The 19928-nt window shown below is 36.8% G+C and overlaps 1 protein-coding gene and 1 non-coding gene across 10 annotated transcripts in view; both read left to right on the plus strand.

Moving 5' to 3' along the window:
• The window catches only part of MYO6 (myosin VI), a 163186-nt gene that overhangs the window by 111455 nt on the left and 31803 nt on the right, over window positions 1-19928 (plus strand). For all 9 annotated transcript variants that reach the window (XM_054557769.2, XM_009242014.4, XM_054557771.2 and 6 more), the window contains 8 exons: window positions 880-952; window positions 2453-2580; window positions 6295-6390; window positions 6703-6876; window positions 10472-10510; window positions 13076-13169; window positions 19565-19695; window positions 19788-19865. In XM_054557769.2, coding sequence (XP_054413744.1) covers window positions 880-952; window positions 2453-2580; window positions 6295-6390; window positions 6703-6876; window positions 10472-10510; window positions 13076-13169; window positions 19565-19695; window positions 19788-19865 — 813 coding nt within the window. The remainder of the gene's footprint in view (window positions 1-879; window positions 953-2452; window positions 2581-6294; window positions 6391-6702; window positions 6877-10471; window positions 10511-13075; window positions 13170-19564; window positions 19696-19787; window positions 19866-19928) is intronic.
• On the plus strand, window positions 5742-5844 carry LOC112134084 (small nucleolar RNA U13). The gene has a single exon (XR_002915667.3). It is a non-coding gene; the product is annotated as a small nucleolar RNA U13 (small nucleolar RNA).

Genomic DNA, 19928 nt, shown 5'->3' on the forward strand with positions numbered 1-19928 from the left:
CTGGGCTGAAATGTGCAATCATTTTATTTCCTATTTCCATCCTTTCTATCTTTTCCCACATTTTAATTATGTTTATGTTTTTGTGGGCTTCCCAGCACATTCTAGCTTTTGTACATTTTACTTGCATTCTGTGGTTAAATGAATTCTGGCATAAACAAACAGGTAAAACAAGTACTTACCAGTAAGATAATTTCTCTGAAAATGTTTATCCAGTCACATTAGTTCTATTACCATGTGAAGTTTTATGCTTCTAATTTAACATAAGCTAATCCTTCCCTTCTACACCAACCTACCAAAAAACTTTAGAAATATTATAAAAAGGAGACTGTATTTTGATTTATGTTCACCTTTTTAATATACTTTAAAATAAATGTGAATTTCAAATTGAGATGTGTTTAAGAGGACAGTGCCTTCTAGAATGTCAGAAACCTTTTCTAGTATCTCTCATGGGAGGAAATATTTAAACACTCAGGAAACAATGTTAAAACATATTTACTTAAGTTCATTGCATAGTTTATCCATCTATGATAAAATCCCTTTAAAAATTTTAAGAAGACACAAGACATATTTGAGGACTCAAATTTGATCATATATTGTTCTTCTAAATTACACTTATTTTCCCCAAGTGATGTATGCCTCGTATATATTATATCACTGTAGTGGTATTAGAGCCCATTTGCAGTTAATTGCTATTTCCTTACCTTTAGTGCCTGTCTGCAAATGTTCAAAATCTGTTATGTTTTTGGAAAACCATTTAAGGCTATACCAGTTTGTATAAACCTTTGCATTCTAATTAGTAAATGTTATGTTCAGAAACAGCGCAAAATTCACTATTGCTCAGTATTTCTGTATCTATGATTATGATTATTTCATTTTTAGGAACAAGAACTCTATCAAAAAGAAGGTTTAGGTGTTAATGAAGTGCATTATGTAGATAATCAGGACTGTATAGGTATGTGTTTTTTAACTCCACCTTTGAAAAATATGGGAAGATGTAGTGAATGTGTTCAGTACTTTTTCTGTGCTTTTTAATTGATATTACTTGTTATACGACTTGCAACTGGTATTTGAGAGAAGGTTACTTCTCTATTACTGCTTGGAAGTTATTTTTTCCTACCAAGACATCAAAGGTATCTTTGTTGGAAGTTTTCTATAATCTCTTCTATTTATTTTGAAGGATGTTTTCCTATTTAAATAGTTAGCATGTGAATTGGTTAAGGGGGAAACTTAATTGCCTAGTCAGTAAAGAGATTTATTCACCTGAGGAAGTCCATAGTTAGGCCAGGCTCCAGGCAAGTTTGTCAGGGTTTGCCCTGCTTTTCCGTGATTCTCTTGGTTCTGCTGTATTCTGTGCATTGACAGCATCCTCTAACTGGTTGCGAGTTGGCTTCATGTGTCACAGCCAGATAACACTGCGCAGCAGGAGAATAGAGGCTCTGCCTTCATTTTAGTGATAAAGAAACCTTTCTCTGTAGCATCGCAGCCAGTTTTCAGTCTTCCGTTTCTTTCCCACCCCATCTCTAAAATAAACTGTTGGGCAAGCCTTGTTTTTAAAACAGTTTGATAATCCTGTCAGTAGCTATGTGCTGGATTTGAAAAAAATAGTATAATAATAATACTACTTTACATCAGTATAAATTTTCAAAGCACTTTCGCATTTCACCTGGTCTGCTCCACATTTCCTTAACACACGGACCCTTTCTAACCTCTGTGTCTTTGACTGTGTGGTTTGATATGGCTGGAACTCTTCCCCTTCCATTTGTCTTTCAGCCCACTTTCACCTCGTGCTACATCTATCAAAATACTCGCATTTGTAGCTTAGTTCAGCATGCCCCTCCTGCCCTATCACGAATTACCCAAGAAGCATCATTTTCTCACTAATGTAGTTAGAATCTCTCTCTTCCTATGTCCTATAGCTTTGTTCCATTTAATAATTGTTATATACTGTATTCAAGCAGTTTACATTTTATAGTTAGTTTTGGACAGGAAGGAATTTCAAACAAATGGAAGGAGTATAAAAATGTGTTGTTACAGATTTTGATTGAAAGCATTTACATCAGTTTCTAAAAGTATTATTAAAAAGCTATGCATGTAGAGGTTTCTGTAGTTTTACTTTATTTTGGATATAGCTGTCATTTGGAAAAGAAGGAATTTCCAATTCCTTAGCCTCTTCTTCTGGTTTACAAATGGAATGGTTATTATAGTCATTTGCTTTCTTTATGTAGTAGCTTTTCTAAAACCTATATTAAATATATACTGTTACTTTTTTATAAATGGCCAGATTTGAAATAAAAATCCGTCAGCTCTCTATAACTTTTGAGAGAACACATATAGAATCACGTGCTATGTTGTTTCTGATCAGTCCTTGAAATCTGTGATCAGTGAATTGTTCACATATCTTTAAAATGTTATGTTTTTACACTATTGTGAGTGTTTTCATTTTTTGAAATAGATTTAATTGAAGCCAAATTAGTGGGAATACTGGATATTTTGGATGAAGAAAATCGCCTTCCCCAGCCAAGTGATCAACACTTTACATCTGCAGTTCACCAAAAGCACAAGGATCATTTTCGACTCACTGTGAGTTTGCCATTCTGAAATTAAGACATGGTGGGACGAGACATTATTAAAAAGGTGCATTAGCTATTAGATATTATTAGATAATTAGAATAAAAATTATGGCATGTGTAGAGCAACTATATTATATCCAGCACAGTATCTTCCTTAAATGGATATTTATATATGATTTTTATGTAATCAAGAGACTTTTTCTCTGATGAAAAGTACATTTCACCTGTCTAATACGTACAATGTGCCTGTAGTCTGAGATACTAGGGAAGCTGAGGTGGGAGGACAGCTTGAGCCTGGGAGTCGAGGCTACAGTGAGTTGTTAGCATGCCACTGCACTCCAGCCTGGGCAAAAGAGCAAGATCCTGTGTCAAAAAAATAAAAGTATAGTGAGAATTACCTGCTGTCTTCACGGTCTCCCTTCTGAGCTGAGTGGGTATCAGTTGCTTTGTTTTGTGACCTTGATCACATTCCAGGAGTTGGCACTCGGAGTCGCAAGCAGCCATCTGTCTGCTTATTTGTAAGACCAGCAGTTAAGGTTGTGGCTTAGAACTCTTGACTGGTGCAGGCAATACATATTAGATAATGATCAGCCAATTCATTTTGACCTTCTTTCCTAAGGAGTTTTGAGTGGAAAATACACTCAGAGAGGGAAATTGAATCTGAAGCAATAGAGAGATTAGATAGGGTAAAGAGAAAAGCAGACAGACAGCAGTAGAAATAAATGAGAGGTGCACTCTAAAAGGCCAGAAGACCTGGTTTCTGTTTTTCTTTTCTTTTTTTTTTTGAGACAGAGTTTTGCTCTTGTCACCCAGGCTGGAGTGCAATGGTGCCATCTCGGCTCACTGCAACCTCCGCCTCCTGGTTTCAAGTGATTCTCCTACTCAGCCTCCTGAGTAACTGGGATTATAGGCATGCGCCACCACGCCCAGCTAATTTTTGTATTTTTAGTAGAGACGGGGTTTCACCAGGTTGGCCAGGAGAGTCTCAATCTCTTGACCCCATGATCTCCCTGCCTTGGCTTCCCAAAGTGCTTGAGTCTTTGTGGCAATGAAAAGTGGAGCCATTTTCCATGAGGGTGGACTGTGTGGCTATTGAGATGTTTCTGTGTTCACCTCTTCTGAGCCTGTCTTTTCATTCAGCCATCGTCACCTGAGGTAATAAAAGCACAGCTCCATCCTTGTACCCAGAAAGAGCCTGGCTAGCACAGACAATGTGCTAGCCACACAAATGGATGTCAGTTTCAACCACAAAGATAGGTGCTGCCTCATCTCATAGACAACATCATTAACAACAACAACAACAAACAGGAGAGTGAAAAAGAAAAGCTGTTTAGAGTTGCTTAGTGGAATTAGGGAACTAATAGGCAAAATTGCCTCCCAAACAAACTGTATATTATTTTGAGATTGTAACATAGTATAATGATTATTGCTTTGATGAATCCAGAAACTTAAGTGAATGGTAACAAGTAGTTTTGTTTCTATTCATCATTAACAAAATCAGTGGTAAATAGGTGAAATGGATTTACCTGAAAAGCTGATATAATTGTGTTAACCTTCACTAGGGACTAAAATCTCACAACCACCTGCTCCATTGACTTGCAATTCTTCTGTATCCCTAAATATTTCTTGTAATGTGGAACCTATTTCTGTTACTTCAGTGGAGATAGAAATAAAACAAATATGTATCCTCAACAAAACTTTTGCTAAAATTGAAGATATATATCCAGCCCTATTCCTTAATAGCTCACTGGTCTTTGTTATGACCAGCCTGTAGATGCGTGGTTACCTTTACCAGGAGTTGGCACCTAGAGTCACAAGCAGGTGACTTACCAGGGGCACTAATTGCTAGTCAACAGAATTGTCACGAGGGTCTCAGAGGCATGTGACTTAAAAGACAGTAAACTGAAGCATCAAGAATGGGCCTTGGCTGCTTTTGTCAACCAAGAACAAGAGTAAAGCAGTAAATCCTATTTAATATAGGTTATTCCTTTTGTTGTATTTTTTGAAAATAAATAAAATAATCATTTATTGAACACTTAGATGTGGCAGGCACTATTCTAATGTTTTTACTTGAATTATTTAATCCTGTTAGATGTGTATGCTACAGATGAGGAGACATACAAGAAGAGGTTAAGTGACATGCCTAATATGGCGTGTGAAGAAATGGTAGGTTGGGAGTCAGGCTAGGCACTTTGGCTGCAGAGCCTGCACTCTGCCTTGTCCTGGTGTATTGCCTTCCACAGGGAAGAGCCTCTCTGTTCTGCTACCTCTTCAACCTTGAGCAAGGCTCTAAGGTTCCCAAGTCAGTTTTCTCAATTTTATTTTTTTAGATTTTTCTTTTTCTTTTTTTTTAATAGAGACAGAATTTCGCCATGTTGTCCAGGCTAGTCTTGAACTCCTGAGCTCAAGTGACCCGCCCGCTTCAGCCTTCCAAAGTGCTGGAATTATAGACATGAGCCACCGTGCCTGGCCAGTACTAACTGGGCCTGACCCTGCTTAGCTTTTGAGATCAGATGAGATTAGGCGCATTCAGAGTGGTATGGCGGTAGACTCTCAATTGTAGATGATGTCATTTTTTTTTTTTTTTTTTGAGGCAGGGTCTGGCTCTGTTGCCCTGGATGGAGTGCAGTGGTACTTTCTTGGCTTACTGCAACCTCTGCCTCCAGGGCTCAAACCATCCTCCCACCTTAGCCTCTTGAGTAGCTGGGACTACAGGCCTGCTCCACCATGCCTGGCTAATTTTGCATATTTTTTATAGAGATGGGGTTTTGCCATGTTGCTCAGGCTGGTCTCAAACTCCTGAGCTCAAGCATTCCACCTGCCTCAGGCCTCCCGAAGTGGTAGGATTATAGGTGTGAGCCCACACCTAGCCCATCGTCACTTTTCTTACCCTTAGGTTATTTCAAGGGTCAGATGTGATCTTGTAAGTGAAAACATTTTAGAAACTTTATGATATACATATGAGATATTATGATTAAATGGTACAACCTAAAATGATTTAGTTTTCTTGAAATAGAGTCAGGCTCCTTGTGTAAATATGTTAGGCTATATTATTTGAAACGGTAGGAGAGTCCCTGTGCTGATAACAGGTGTTTCTTTGACTGGCTGCACATGGAAATCATTTGATATAAATGGTATGGGCTTTGGGACGTTTAAAAGTTCTCCAGGTTGATCCTTTTGTAGTTCATAAGCCTGATGATTTGATTTTCATGCTCATGTGTGAGATCTTCCTCCCTCAGCCTTGTTAATGTGTTGGCACATTACTCATCTGACGTGAAGGAGATAGCTAGATTTTAAAGTTATCCAGGTAACTCTAACAGAGCACCAAGGTTGAGAACCACTGCTTTAGAAATAGGTGGTTAACTTTGTAAAATGTCAACTGTGTTTTGCATGTGCTTTTTTAAAAAAATTTTTTTTTATTACAAGCATGTGCTTTTAAATTGTGTTTTTTTTGGGGTCTCTCTGTCTCTCTGTCTCTGTGTGTGTGTGTGTGTGTGCGTGTGTGTCTTAACACCTATTTTCTTTCCTAAGAGATTATACCAAATATTTGCTAGATTTTATTGATACTTTAAGGCATACTCAATACATAATAGCAGTATAATTATGAAAAGTGTGAAAATTTCCTGTATAATTTTAAGTGTTTTACATCTCAGTTGTTTTCTAAAGAATGATTATGTAATATATTTTTGATCATTTAATAACTCATATATGTATTGTTTTTCAGATTCCCAGAAAATCTAAGCTGGCAGTTCATAGGAACATCAGAGATGATGAAGGCTTCATTATCAGGCATTTTGCGGGGGCAGTGTGCTATGAAACAGTGAGTATAACTTTTACAAGGAGAAAACCATTTCATGTTGAAGCTGCACTGTACAGTATGATAGCTTCTAGTCACATGTGTTGATTATTAATTTTTTCACGTGGTTATTTAAGTAAAATTACAAATTCAATTCCTCAGTACACTAGCCACACTTCAGGTGCCCAGTGTCCACACTGACTAGTGGTGACTGCATTGGACAGTGCAGATACAGAACATTTCTGTTATCACAGAAAGTTCCTTTGGACAGAGCCATGTTAAGTGTGATGTTATCACAAGATGGACAGAAACATTCCTGTTTGATTTATTTTTCAGACCCAGTTTGTGGAGAAAAATAATGATGCTTTACATATGTCTCTTGAATCCTTAATATGTGAATCCAGAGATAAGTTTATACGGGAATTATTTGAATCATCCACAAATAACAACAAAGATACTAAACAAAAAGCAGGAAAACTTAGCTTCATCAGCGTGGGAAACAAGTTTAAGGTATTTGTGTTATTTAATTTTTTTTACTATATTAAAATGAAATTATTGTTTTATATTCTAAAATGGATAATGTAGATCACTGTCAGAAATCTCACAGTGAAGTTCAAGAGCAGACCCTGCATTGTTGATATTTGTATGTAAAATATCATAATGTAGGCCTAGTAATTGAACATACAGAAATGCTTGTAATTTTCTGAATGTATTCATTCTTGGTTCTTAACATATCTGATTGCCTCTCCTAATGTTCTTGCTTCTGCATACTGTCTGGTTGACCTTCAAACTTTCTCTTTCCCATGTGTTTTCTGTTTCCTTCCTCATTCAGCAGTTTTATTTTAGCTGGAGTAGTCCAGCTCGGGATGGCTAGAGAGGACTAGTTGAGTTGAGAGAGGAAAGCAGGCACAGCCAGGGGCTTCAGGTAAATGATCGCCTTCATGGACTCCTATTTATAAAGTGGCTGCCATGTTAAAAAGAGCCCATCTGAAGTTAATGATTCAGTTTGTAATTCATTTTCAATGTGTTTCTCTCACAGTGGCATTTTGGGTGTGCATATTACACTAAAATTTGATTAAAGCTTTTAATAACTTCTGTTAAAGATAAGCACTTAGGTGTGGCAAACTCTTCAAACTGCTTATTTAACATGGAAGAATATTTCATTTGTTTTATTAATTTTGGATCAGGAATTTATTCTTCAAGGTCTGACAAGGAATGGCACAGGGTTTGTCTCAGAAACAGAACACTACTAATTGGTTCTAGTTGTTGAGGAGTGTAGAAAAAATAATGTTAAAATTTGTGATGTTATGAGTTTAATGAATGACAAATTAATATGTAGAACAAAAAATGTATATGAGAGAATTAATTTCTTATATATTTCTACAAAGTATTATTATATTTATAATAAAACTCTACATTTGCCTTTCACTATAGGTACTTTAAATATTTGAAATAATGTAATTAGGAAAAAAGATTTAAGTGTCAGAATGTTATGGTACTGATAATATAAGCCTCCCCAAATTTATTTTGGATTGAAATGGGCTCTAAATAACTAAATTGATAAAATATTTATAAGAGCTAGTTTTTTTTTTAAGCTTAAACATAAATATAGGGAAAAACCTCATAATACATTTTTAGGTAACTGAATAAAAAGCCTTGAATTTTGTTGTAAGTTATATTCATTGTTATGAGTTTCTGATTCAATGAACAATCTTTTTTTTTATTTGAATATTCTTCTATTTCTGAGTTGACATTTGATAGCAGGTTGGTTTAAAAATAGTATATTTGCCTATATGAAATGGATGTCATTCACTATTTTCCTACTCTAATATTATTGTAGTATTGCTGATAAGAGCATACTTGAAATTTTAGACAATATAAATAAAAACAAAGACATTCTTACAGTTTTTCTTTGGATTACATAATCTTTTATGTTGAGCCTTGAAACTTCTTATAATTGCTTATATTTAATACAATGTATTTTTTTACATTAAGCCACTGAAAGTGATAGCTGAATGATACTAAATAATAAAATATTTCACGTTTTTCTCTGAGATACCTTGAAATGAAATAGTAATAGATTCTTAATTTTAAATATAGTAGAATAGCTCATTAAATTAAAATTGAAGTATATAAGGCAATAAACACAAAACAGGCTATCATTTACAGCAATAGTTCAGTTATCCAACATCACTGGAAACCAGAAATTTTCTACTGGAAAGTGCCTTTTTCAGGTTATTGAAACATAAACCCTTGACTGTTAGTGTTTTAGAAAAAGTCATCCTTTTTGATGGAAACATAATTCTATTATAAGAATATTTGTGTGTTTTCAAATAAAAATAAAATACAAATAAAGCATGAGTTGCCTGAGGCTTTTTACTCTAAAGCCTTATGGTCCTTGGCTGTTCTTTGGTAGTTGACTTTCTTCCCTCTTTTCTCAGCTGCTAAGGGTTTATTTTGATGCTTCTATTCTTTTGACTTTATCTCCATTTTTTTTTTTTTTTTTTTTTTTGGAGAATACTGTGCTTAGTCTGTGGATGAAGGAGTCTGGACTTTGTGACAGTTATTTTCTTTCCAAATTAGTCACTTTAATACTTTTCAGGCATGGTGGTTCAGATTGATTACGGTTGTCAGAACTCTGTCAATGAGATAAGTGGGATACAACTGTATTTCTTGAATTCAATGACAAATCCATTCCATTTTAATAACTTAAGCCTCTCAGTATATGTGATGTATACTGTAATAGTATCACTCATAGGAGAATGAAATTTGGTGTCAGGCCGATGTTGGAATCGTGACTTTGCCATTATTAGCTCCGTAACCTCGGGCAACTTATTTATTTCTTTGGATCTCAATGCTTTCACCTGTAAAATGAGGTCCTTAATTAGGATTGTCATGTTCTATCCTTAATTAGATTAAACGTAATAACTCCTGTGAAAAGCTTTGAGCAGTACCTGACTTATAGATGACATTCAGTAAACTATACTTACTAATTATAGCTATGATTAATACAGTGTTCCTTTAAAAATTAACATTAGTTTGTCTTTTGTAAGTAGTATAATAAATATCTCAGTATAAAATCTAGATAGAAAAATTTTACATAATTAACTTATTTTGCAGAGTAGTAAGGCAAATAAATGATTTTAATACACTGAACCACACCACATCATAATCAATGTTATAAAAACAAGAAAGCATAGTAACTTGTAATGTTCATTGTCAATTTTTTTTGAGAAAATTGTCCAAGCATTTAAAAATAACTGAAATGTAAAATGTTTTAAAATGTTAAAGAGGCCGGGTGCGGTGGCTCACGCCTGTAATCCTAGCACTTTGGGAGGCCGAGGCGTGCGGATCACGAGGTCAGGAGATCGAGACCATCCTGGCTAACATGGCAAAACCCTGTCTCTACTAAAAATACAAAAAAATTAGCCGGGCGTGGTGGTGGGCGCCTGTAATCCCAGCTACTCGGGAGGCTGAGGCAGGAGAATGGTGTGAACCCGGGAGGCAGAGCTTGCAGTGAACCGAGATCATGCCACTGCACTCCATCCAGCCTGGGCGACAGAACAAGACTCCGTCTCAAAAAAAAAAAAAAAAAGTTACAGAGGATTTCTGTAGCTAGGCAGGACAATTTTGTTTATGCTAAGTGTTCCATAAAACAATCCTAATATATACTATTAGTGTATAATTTAAATATGTCTTCATTCTTAATGTGTGTGACACAAACTACAGTTTGCCACATTCAAAGACTGTGCTATTGATTTCTTATTAAATGCATCCTCACTATTTTCATTTACTTCCTTCATTGCCTGTACATTTTTTCCTCATTCATTCCATCTGCAAATATGTGTATGTTTTTTAATATTGCTAAGTTTCAGTCTTAATTATACAACTTCTGTGTAAGTTATTGTTCTTGCATTACATTAGCCATTTTGCATGATGCTGTCTGCTAAAGAATTTGTGTACCAGGAGGTTGTTAAACTGGAATGTGTTGTATTTGGATATTATTGCATGTTATTTTATTCCAATACTGGAGAGCTAATATTAACTCATGACACTGTGTACTTTGGCTTTTTGAAATAATAAGCTGATTTCCTTTCTTTCACAGACACAGTTAAATTTGCTTCTGGATAAACTTCGAAGTACTGTGAGTACGCTTAAAAAGGAAACAGGTTTTTTTTAATTGGTCATCTAAAACTATTATTAGTAATTATGCAAGTAGGCATAGTAACCCTGTACTAATTAAAAATACATTTTAAACTTTATTCCCTTATTTTAAAAAATTAGTTTTAAAAATGGTTATCGTTTTGATTAGTTTTTTTTCTGAAGAAAGGTCAAATATATATGTGAAGTCAGATTATTTTATAAATATATAGAATTCTTGACTATTTAAAAATTAAGATTATCTTACAGTTTCAGGAAAGTGAAAATAAGTAGTAATTGTGGAGAAGAATTTTTTTTTAGGATTAAAGATTAGGCATGAAATTCAATCTTATTTTATTACTCTTATAGTAACATTCTCCAGACATGGCAATGTTGATGTGGAAAAAATGGACAAAATATTTTTGTGCCCTGCTATAGAGACAAAATTTATTAGAAGCCTGTTTTTTAACTCTACATTTTAGTAATTCACCCCATTTTCTTAAATGAGAAAAACATCATAGAAATTATATGTGGTTTATATAAATGAAGCATGATTCCAAAGTAAGACTTATGTTTTACACAAATCCACAGAACTTGGAATTTTGTTTTTTTGTTTTTGAGACAAGGTCTCATTCTCTCTCGCCCAGGCTGGAGTGCAGTGGTGCAATCACAACTCACTGCAATCTCCGCCTCTCTGGTTAAAGTGGTCCTCCCACCTCAGCCTCCCAACTAGCTGAGACTGCAGGCATGTACCACCACTCCTGGCTAATTTTTTATTTTTTGTAGATATGAGGTTTCGCCATGTTTCCCAGGCTGGTCTTGAACCCCTGGACTCAAGTGATCTGCCTGACTTGGCCTCCCAAAGTGCTGGCATTTCAGGCGTGAGCACCTAGTTAGAACTTGCGTATTCTTTTCCAAATAGTCATTTTGAATAGCCAGACATTTATTATATCAGTATTATTGTTGCTTAACTTACTGTTAGATCAATTTTTGGAACCATTAAAAATCTTTTTAATATCCTCTTTGGCTGCAAATATCTATCTCTTAAGGCTATGTATATTTAAAAACCAAGTCTGATGAAGAGAGTATTTTATTTTTATTTCTTAGAGAGGGTGCTGCTCTAAAATTATGAGATTACTTTGTGATTTATAGACAAAAAGAATTTCTAAAACGTGTTCTAAAAGTGTTTGTGGGCCGGGTGCCATGGCTTACGCTTGTAATCCCCAGCACTTTGGGAAGGCTGAGGCGCGTGGATCACTTGAGGTCAGGAGTTTGAGACCAGCCTGGCCAATATGGTGAAACCTCATCTCTGCTAAAAAATACAAAAATTAGCTGGGCATGGTGGGGCACACTTGTAATCCTAGCTACTTGGGAGGTTGAGACAGAAGAATCACTTGAACCCAGGAGGCGGAGGTTGCAGTGAGCCAAGATCACGCCATTGCACTCCAACCTGGATGACAGAACGAGACTCTGTCTCAAAAATAAAAATAAAAATAAAAATAAATGAATAAATAAATAAATAAAAGTGTTTGTAGGGAGCATCATTGTTGAAATAATTATTTGCAAGGTAACTACTTTGAAGAGAAACAGTTATTTGGATGTCTATTAGCTTCAGTACTCAACAGTATGTTTCATTGTGTACATAATCAGTATTGTTTCTACCTCATTCAGCATAATCTGATAATTGATTCCAAATGAATGCCTTTAAGCTTTAAAAAATATTGTTTGACAAACAAAATGTTAAAATGTACAACAGCGCAGCTTAGGGACCTGCTGTATGTTTTCGAAATAGAATGATTGAAAATATTGTTTTGTTTTCTTTTACACTTTGGCCTAAGTCTTAAGGGGCATAATTTTATTTACTCCTTTTGTCATAGGGAAGTTTCCTTATCACAGAAATATGGCATACATAAATACATTTAAATATAGAAAAAAATCACATGTACATCAGCCTGCAAAATGTATTGTTTAAATATGTTAAAAAATTAAATGTGTTAAACTTTACAGTGAAAGACTTTTTACAGTTTTTGACATTCAAATCTAAAATGTAGTATTTTTGTAATATTATTAATTAGTAATTCAAAAAGTCATTGTAAGCTTCAAAGCAGAAAAAGTATGCTTGTAAAATTTTGAGGTTTTTTTTTTTTTTTTTTTTTTGACGGAGTCTCACTCTGTCACCCAGGCTGGAGTGCAGTGGCGCGATCTCAGCTCACTGCAACCTCCACCTCCTGGGTTCAAGTGGTTCTCCTGCCTCAGCCTCCCAAGTAGCTGGGATTACAGTTGCCCGCCACCATGCCTGGCTAATTTTTCTATTTTTAGTAGAGATGGGTTTCACCATGTTGGCCAGGCTGGTCTTGAACTCCTGACCTCAGGTGATCTGCTCATCTCAGCCTCCCAAAATGCTGGATTACAGGCATGAGCCACTGCTCCTAGGCTTGAGTTCTTTAGTAATTACTTTTACAGGTTCATATGTTAATGTTAATATGCTTTGAAAGTTGCAGGTATTCATACAAACAGAAAACTAAGGATGCTATATGTATTGTAACAAAAAGTACCTTTATTTTCCTAGGGAGCAAGCTTTATTCGTTGCATCAAACCTAACTTAAAGATGACAAGCCACCACTTTGAAGGTGCTCAAATTCTGTCTCAGCTTCAGTGTTCAGGTATTTTCATAATCTCTGTCAGTGTGTGTTAGTAGTCATAGCTCAAATACAATTTAATAGGTTCAATATTTTCAAATAATTCACCATTATCTTGACTATTTTACAGTGCAATAAAATTTTCATCTTATATTTTCTTTAATTATAAGAAAAGTATAGAGCCACATGTGGTGGTGAACACCTGTAGTCCCAGCTACTTGGGTGGCTGAGGCAAGAGGACTGTTTCAGCCTGAGTTCAAAGTCAGCCTGGGCAACATAGCAAGATCTGTTTTAGAAAAGAAAAGAAAAGCATGGATGGCAAATTATTTGAGCAATATTGAGATGTTGTTTATTGTGAAATAAACAATTTCACATTAAACATTTATGAAAACCCTCTAACAGCAAAACTGGATCTTCCTTAAGTAGGCAGCCGTCTCAGTCCAGCAGTAGTTCATTTGTCATTCCACACATGATGGTCAGAAGGTAGGTTTTGTTGGCCTTTCTTCCCACTCCACCACTTGTAAAGAAAATGAAAACACAGTTCCCTCTGCATCTGTGACACTTCATGCATTTGCTTAAACTATCACTTCCTACCCCTCACCCTGCCATGTCTGACCTTGCTCAGGCACCAGGCTTGCTCTGTTTGCTTTATGCCATGCCCGTCCTCCCTCCTCACCAACACTACCCCTAATTTTTCCCAAGGTGTCAGCCTTCTCCTTTCTTGTTTACCTTTTGATCCAACTCAGCTTCCTGATACTTCCTTAAACTTTCTTCTTCTCTGACTCCTTATTTTGCTCCTTTGAGAGGTAGATTTACTGTGAAGCTAAGATTACTTAAGCTTCAGGGTTCTTTATTTAAATAAACCCCTTCCAAAGCCCTGCATGTAATTGTCTGCTTCGCTAAAGGCCTCTCCCCAACTATATAAGCTTCAGCCCCCGCCTCACAAATCTGGTCTACCCTTGACCTCTCTCACAAAACCATAGCTATTGATGAATCTAATTCTGTTCTTTCTTACTGTCTGCACAGGGTTGATAGACAAGACAGTAAGGCACCAGTTTAATTCATCATCACTGATCATTAAAGGGCTCTCAAACCTGTCCTGCCAAGTTTTCCTGGTCAGCATGTTCTGTTTCTCATCAGAAACTGGTCAGACCCATCCTGCTTTCCTCAAATCTCTGTGCCTCTGCTATCAGATGGGCTTACTTCCTCTCTTCCTGGTTGAGGCTTATAGTTCTTTGAAAGCCATCTCTTCCTAGTTTTTCATGGATCTTCAGCATTGTTTATGTGTGTCATACTATTCCCTTTCAGATGGATCTTTCCCATTACCATTTAAACATGCTGAAATCTCATCTCTGAGCCACATTCTCTTACAGCTACCTCCTCCTCCTTACTGTTTTTCTCCAGTTCCTTTTCTCTCCCAGAATAGGTTATTGTTGCTTTTTCAGTTTCATGCATTCCACTTACTCTTTAACTCCAGGATAATTTAGCTCCCACCTTGATGAGGGCACCAGTGATTGCCTTGTTCTGAAGCAAATGTCCCTTTTGCAGTTCTTATTTTAGTGGACTTCATAGCCACATTTGACTCTGGCCAACCCTTTTAACATATCCTTTTCTTGGTTCCTGACATGGCCTATGCCCCTGCTTTTCTTTTGAATTCTCTGACCATTCCTCATTCCCCTGCAGGCTCATTTTCTTCTACCTGGACATTTGTTATCAGTTTTCAGGATTTAAGTTAGGCCCGTTTTTCTTCTCATTCTATGTCAGTACTGTCCGGAAGACCTTTCCATGATGATGGAAATTTCCCATGTCTGTCAGTTTAGTAGCCATGAGACACATTTGACTCCTAAGTACTTGAAATGTGGCTAAGAATGAGTGAGTTACTAAATTTTAAATTTCGTTTAATTTAAATTTTTTTTGGTTGGGAGGGGCAGGGTTTATTCTGTTACCCAGGCTGGAGTGCAGTGGCACAATCATGGCTCACTGCAACCTCAACCTCCTGGGCTCAAGTGATCCTCCTACTTCAGGCTCTCAAGTAGCTGGAACTAGAGGCATATGCCACCACGCCCAGCTAATTATTTTTGTACAGGCAGGATCTCACTATGCCCAGGCTGGTCTCCTGGTCTCAAACTCCTGGGCTCAAGTGATCCTCCTCCCTCAGCCTCCCAAAGTGATGGGATTATAGGCATGAGGCACCATGCCTGGCCTTAATTTTAATTTTTAAAAATTTAAATTTAAGTAGTCTTATGTGGCTAGTGCTGCTGTAGAGCACATGGCTAGTGACTGCCAAGTTGAACAGCACAGATGTATATTCCCTTAGGTAGGCCCCCCAGTCCTGCTGATGTAACCTTCTAAATAGTGAGTCCTGATAGTCTCTAATCCAAGCTGTCACCATCTCTTACCTGGATTTTTGCTGTAGCTTCCTAAGTATTCTCCTATCTCTTCAGTCTGTTTTTCACATGTATCCAGAATTATCACTCCACAACTCATCTCTAATCATCATGTCCTTTTACTGCTTAAAATGCTCTAATGGCTTCAGATTAGTATTAGGGTGAAGAGGTCCCATAGAGCCTGGCCTATGTGTCCCTAGCTTCATTTCTTTGCACTCTCTCTCGCCCCTCTCTCCTTCAGCCACCCTGACTTTCATTTTCGTTCCCTAAATGCTGCATATTTCCTCCCAGCACAGGACCTGTGCACATGCTGCCTCCTCTGGGATGTTCTTGCTATACCTTTTCCTTTATCTTTCACATCTCAGCTCTGTCATCACTTCCTATGAAAGCTTTTCTTGATATTCCTGACGTGGAGAGGAGCCTGAGTTTGGGGTGCTGAGCTCAAGTGCCTTTATTTCACAGTTGTAGTTACAAATTTTGTACATATTTGTATAATTATTTTATTTTCCCCTCCTTTATTCCATAAGCCCCATGAGGGCGGGAACTGCATCTGTTTTGGCTTACACATACATTCCTATTTCCCTGGCATATACTAGACTCAGTGAATATTTGTTGAATGGAATGAACAATGTAGAAAATATGAAGATTTATTTGTGACTAATGCTAACAAATACTGGAAAATTAAGTAATTCATGTCTGTTGTATTCTTCCATGAAGTAGAGATGTATTTTTGTAATATTCAAGTCAATTTTTTTTCCCATTTGAATTCCTCTTTATTTCCTAAGTGAACACCTAGTGTCCTGGCAAGTTGCACCTGTTTAGATTTAGCTATATATGCATCAGATTAGTGGAGAGAGTATGGGCTACTGATGAATGCTTTGGCTAGGATTCCTCTTTCAATAAGCAGTATATTTCAGCATCTTAAGACATGTTGGCACTTTAACAGATAATACCAATTCATTGTACTTTTATTAAATAATAGATATCATAATAGTAATAATGATAATGATATAGAATTTGTTCCAGTCATGTAGCTAGGTGATGAGAAAATGCAAAAATCAATAAGTTGTAGAAACAAAAGTATTTATGAAGCTTTCTAAAATAAAGATATTGAAGATTTGAATTGTACTTTAACTTTCCATTTTCATTTTAAAGAGAATTAATAAATTTAAGACACCTTTTACTAAAATTACTATTTTTTTTTTGAGATGGAGTTTCGCTCTTGATGCCTAGGCTGGAGTGCAATGGTGCGATCTTGGCTCACCGCAACCTCCACCAGGTTCAAGCAATTCTCCTGCCTCAGCCTCCCGAGTAGCTGGGATTACAGGCATGCACCACCACGCTGGCTAATTTTGTATTTTTAGTAGAGATGGGCTTTCTCCATGTTGAGGCTGGTCTTGAACTCCTGACCTCAGGTGATCCGCCTGCCTCGGCCTCCCAAAGTGCTGGGATTACAGGCGTGAGCCACCGTGCCTGGCCTTTTTTTTTTTTGAGACAGAGTCTCACTCTGTCGCCCAGGCTGGAATGCAGTGGTACAATCTTGGCTCACTGCAACCTCTGCCTTCTGGGTTCAAGTGATTATCCTGCCTTAGCCTCCCCAGTAGGTGGGATTACAGGCGCTCACCACCACGCCCGGCTAATTCTTGTATTTTTAGCAGAGACTGAATTTCACTATGTTGGCCAGGCTGGTGTCGAACTCCTGAGCTCAAATGATCTGTTTGCCTCGGCCTCCTGAAGTGCTGGGATTGCAGGCATGAGCCACCATGCCCAGCATAAAATTACTATCTTCTGATTGGCAAACACCAGGGCAAAGTAGGGGAAGGTGAGAGAAGGCAAGTTTTCTTCTTCTGTAACCTTGGGGCTGTGCTGCCTGTCTTGTAGCAAAGAGGGGTGCCAGCTCTGCACCGAGAAGCCGCTCATCAAACTCCAAGAGTAAAAGCCAGTTCCTGGAAATGTTTAGAAGGCAGAGTATTCGCCTTAGTGGTTAAAAGAAAAATTTAAGCTTCAAAACATCTTAAGAGTAAACTAGCTGCAAGTGCTGAGAAAGCGGTTGTAGGCTTGGTAATTTGTTAAGCACCATGAAATTCTTAATGAACTGTGAGCCAGTTTATAGTTTGCAGCTACAGGGCAAGCCAGGAGACTTAGATGCATACATTTCCAAAGGTACTTGTTTATTTGATACAAATGGCCAAAAACTGTGATGATACTAACCAAACTTTACTTTTCTTTCTCCAAGCAAAGCCTAGAGCTATATCTAGTTCTGGAGATTTTTTTTTCCCCATAAGAATGATTTCTTTAATGTGTTTCATTAATTAATATTGAAAATTCACAGTAACAGAAATTAAATAGTACAGAATAATATAAGTAACAAGAAATCTCAGCTCTTAGGGGTGACCACTTAACTCTACGTCTTGGATATATTTTTTATACTGGTTAGATTAAGCTCTGCTTTATTCTTTTAAATTAATATGTCATATCCCATCATATGGTTGTAACATAATCAATTGATATTTTAGTTTTTTTCTGGGTTTTTTTCTATTACCAACAATGACCCAGAGGACATCTGGACATTGTCCACACACATATCTTTGCCCACAAGTGTGAAAAATCATAGAATAGATTTACCGAGCCAAAGGGATATTTCCAAATTGCCATCCAAAATTGTTACACTGGCTTACTTTTCTACTAAGAATGCATCTGTGTGTTTTCCTACGCTGTCATCAGCTCTGAGTACTAGTTGTTATCTTATACCTTTGCCAGTCACATGGGTTAAAATTCAATCTGACTGCCTGTAAAGGCCATCTTTCCTGTGAGATTACTTTAAAATAAAAATTCACTGGTTTAAAAAGTCTTAGAGTTTGTTTTAATTTAAATTTTTGGCCAGCAGGAATTTATTTTGGTGTAAGAAGTGAGACAAGGATCTAATGTTATTTTTCTTTTCCAAATGGCTTGCCGTTTGTCATAATACTATTTATTGAATAATCTTACTTTCTCCGTTGATTTGAATAGTCCCAGAGACTGAAATCTAGGTCTTGTAAGTAAAAGTCCTGGCATCACTTATAGCTCAGCCTTTCCCTGCCTATCTCACACTTTTTCTGACCTGAAAAGCTCACATTGACTCAAGACTCAGATTAACCACTTACTAGAGTTATACTGAAAATAGATATTTATCCAATAGACTAATCATCCTAGTAGTCTAGTTGCTTTGAGAAGTGAGTGAAAGGCAGTCTTAAAAGTGAAACAGTGAGCTCTTCTTTCTTTTCCATTTGCCTTATGCACTGATGATAACTTGGGAATGTATCTACTTTTTGGAGTTTCTTTCAGGAATTTTGTTCTAAAATTAACCTCAGGCCTTTGAAAGTGGTTTAATGCAGGGCTTTGCCTTATATACTGCGTTTGTGACACAGTCTTCTAACAGAAAAAAAGATACAAACTAGACTTGATCTTTCGTTAGTTTTGTTTTGTTTTGTTTTGTTTTGGTACAGTGTCTCACTTTGTCACCCAGGCTGGAATACAGTGTCCTGCAAGGCTCACTGCAGCCTCCACCTCCTTTGGCTTGGATGATCCTCCTGTCTCAGCCCCCTGAGTAGCTGAGACTACAGGCACGCACCACCATGCCTGGCTAATTTTTTCTATTTTTTTTTTTTTTTGTAGAGATGGGGTTTTGCCATGTTGCCCAGGCTGGTCTTGAACTCCTAGGCTCAAGCATTTTGCCTGGCATGGCCTCCCAAAGTGCTGGGATTATAGGCATGAGCCACTGCGCCCAGTTAGACTTAATCTGTCTAGAGACCAATAATTTGCCTCTAGAAAAGAGTCTTATTGGGTTTAGAGGAAATTTGACTATAGTAGTTTTAGGTGGTGGATAAGTTGGGACATAATGAGCATAAATATTTTCATATATAATATTTAATTGCTGATAATTCTCATAAATTGCCCGTTTCTAAACAGTAACTTACAAAAATGATCATTCACAAGTTATTTTGGACTTCTGAACAGTGATTAACAGTGCTTTGTGTTTGTTCGTGAATCTAGGGATGGTGTCTGTTTTGGACTTGATGCAGGGTGGTTACCCGTCACGAGCTTCATTTCATGAACTCTACAACATGTACAAAAAGTATATGCCAGATAAACTTGCAAGATTGGATCCAAGACTATTTTGTAAGGTATAAATGCCACCCAAATTGAAATTTCTTAGCTATGAACTTGTCTTTTCTATTAATAATTGACATTTAACTTTTTAACTTTTATTTTTCAGGCTTTGTTTAAAGCTTTGGGCTTAAATGAAAATGACTACAAGTTTGGGTTAACCAAAGTATTTTTTAGACCTGGCAAGGTAAATATACATTTTTACTTTAAACTGTAACATCATGAAAACAAATAGTTGGGGTTAGTGAAT

This window comes from Pongo abelii, chromosome 5, assembly GCF_028885655.2.
Source record: "Pongo abelii isolate AG06213 chromosome 5, NHGRI_mPonAbe1-v2.0_pri, whole genome shotgun sequence".
In the NCBI taxonomy this organism is placed as follows: domain Eukaryota; kingdom Metazoa; phylum Chordata; class Mammalia; order Primates; family Hominidae; genus Pongo; species Pongo abelii.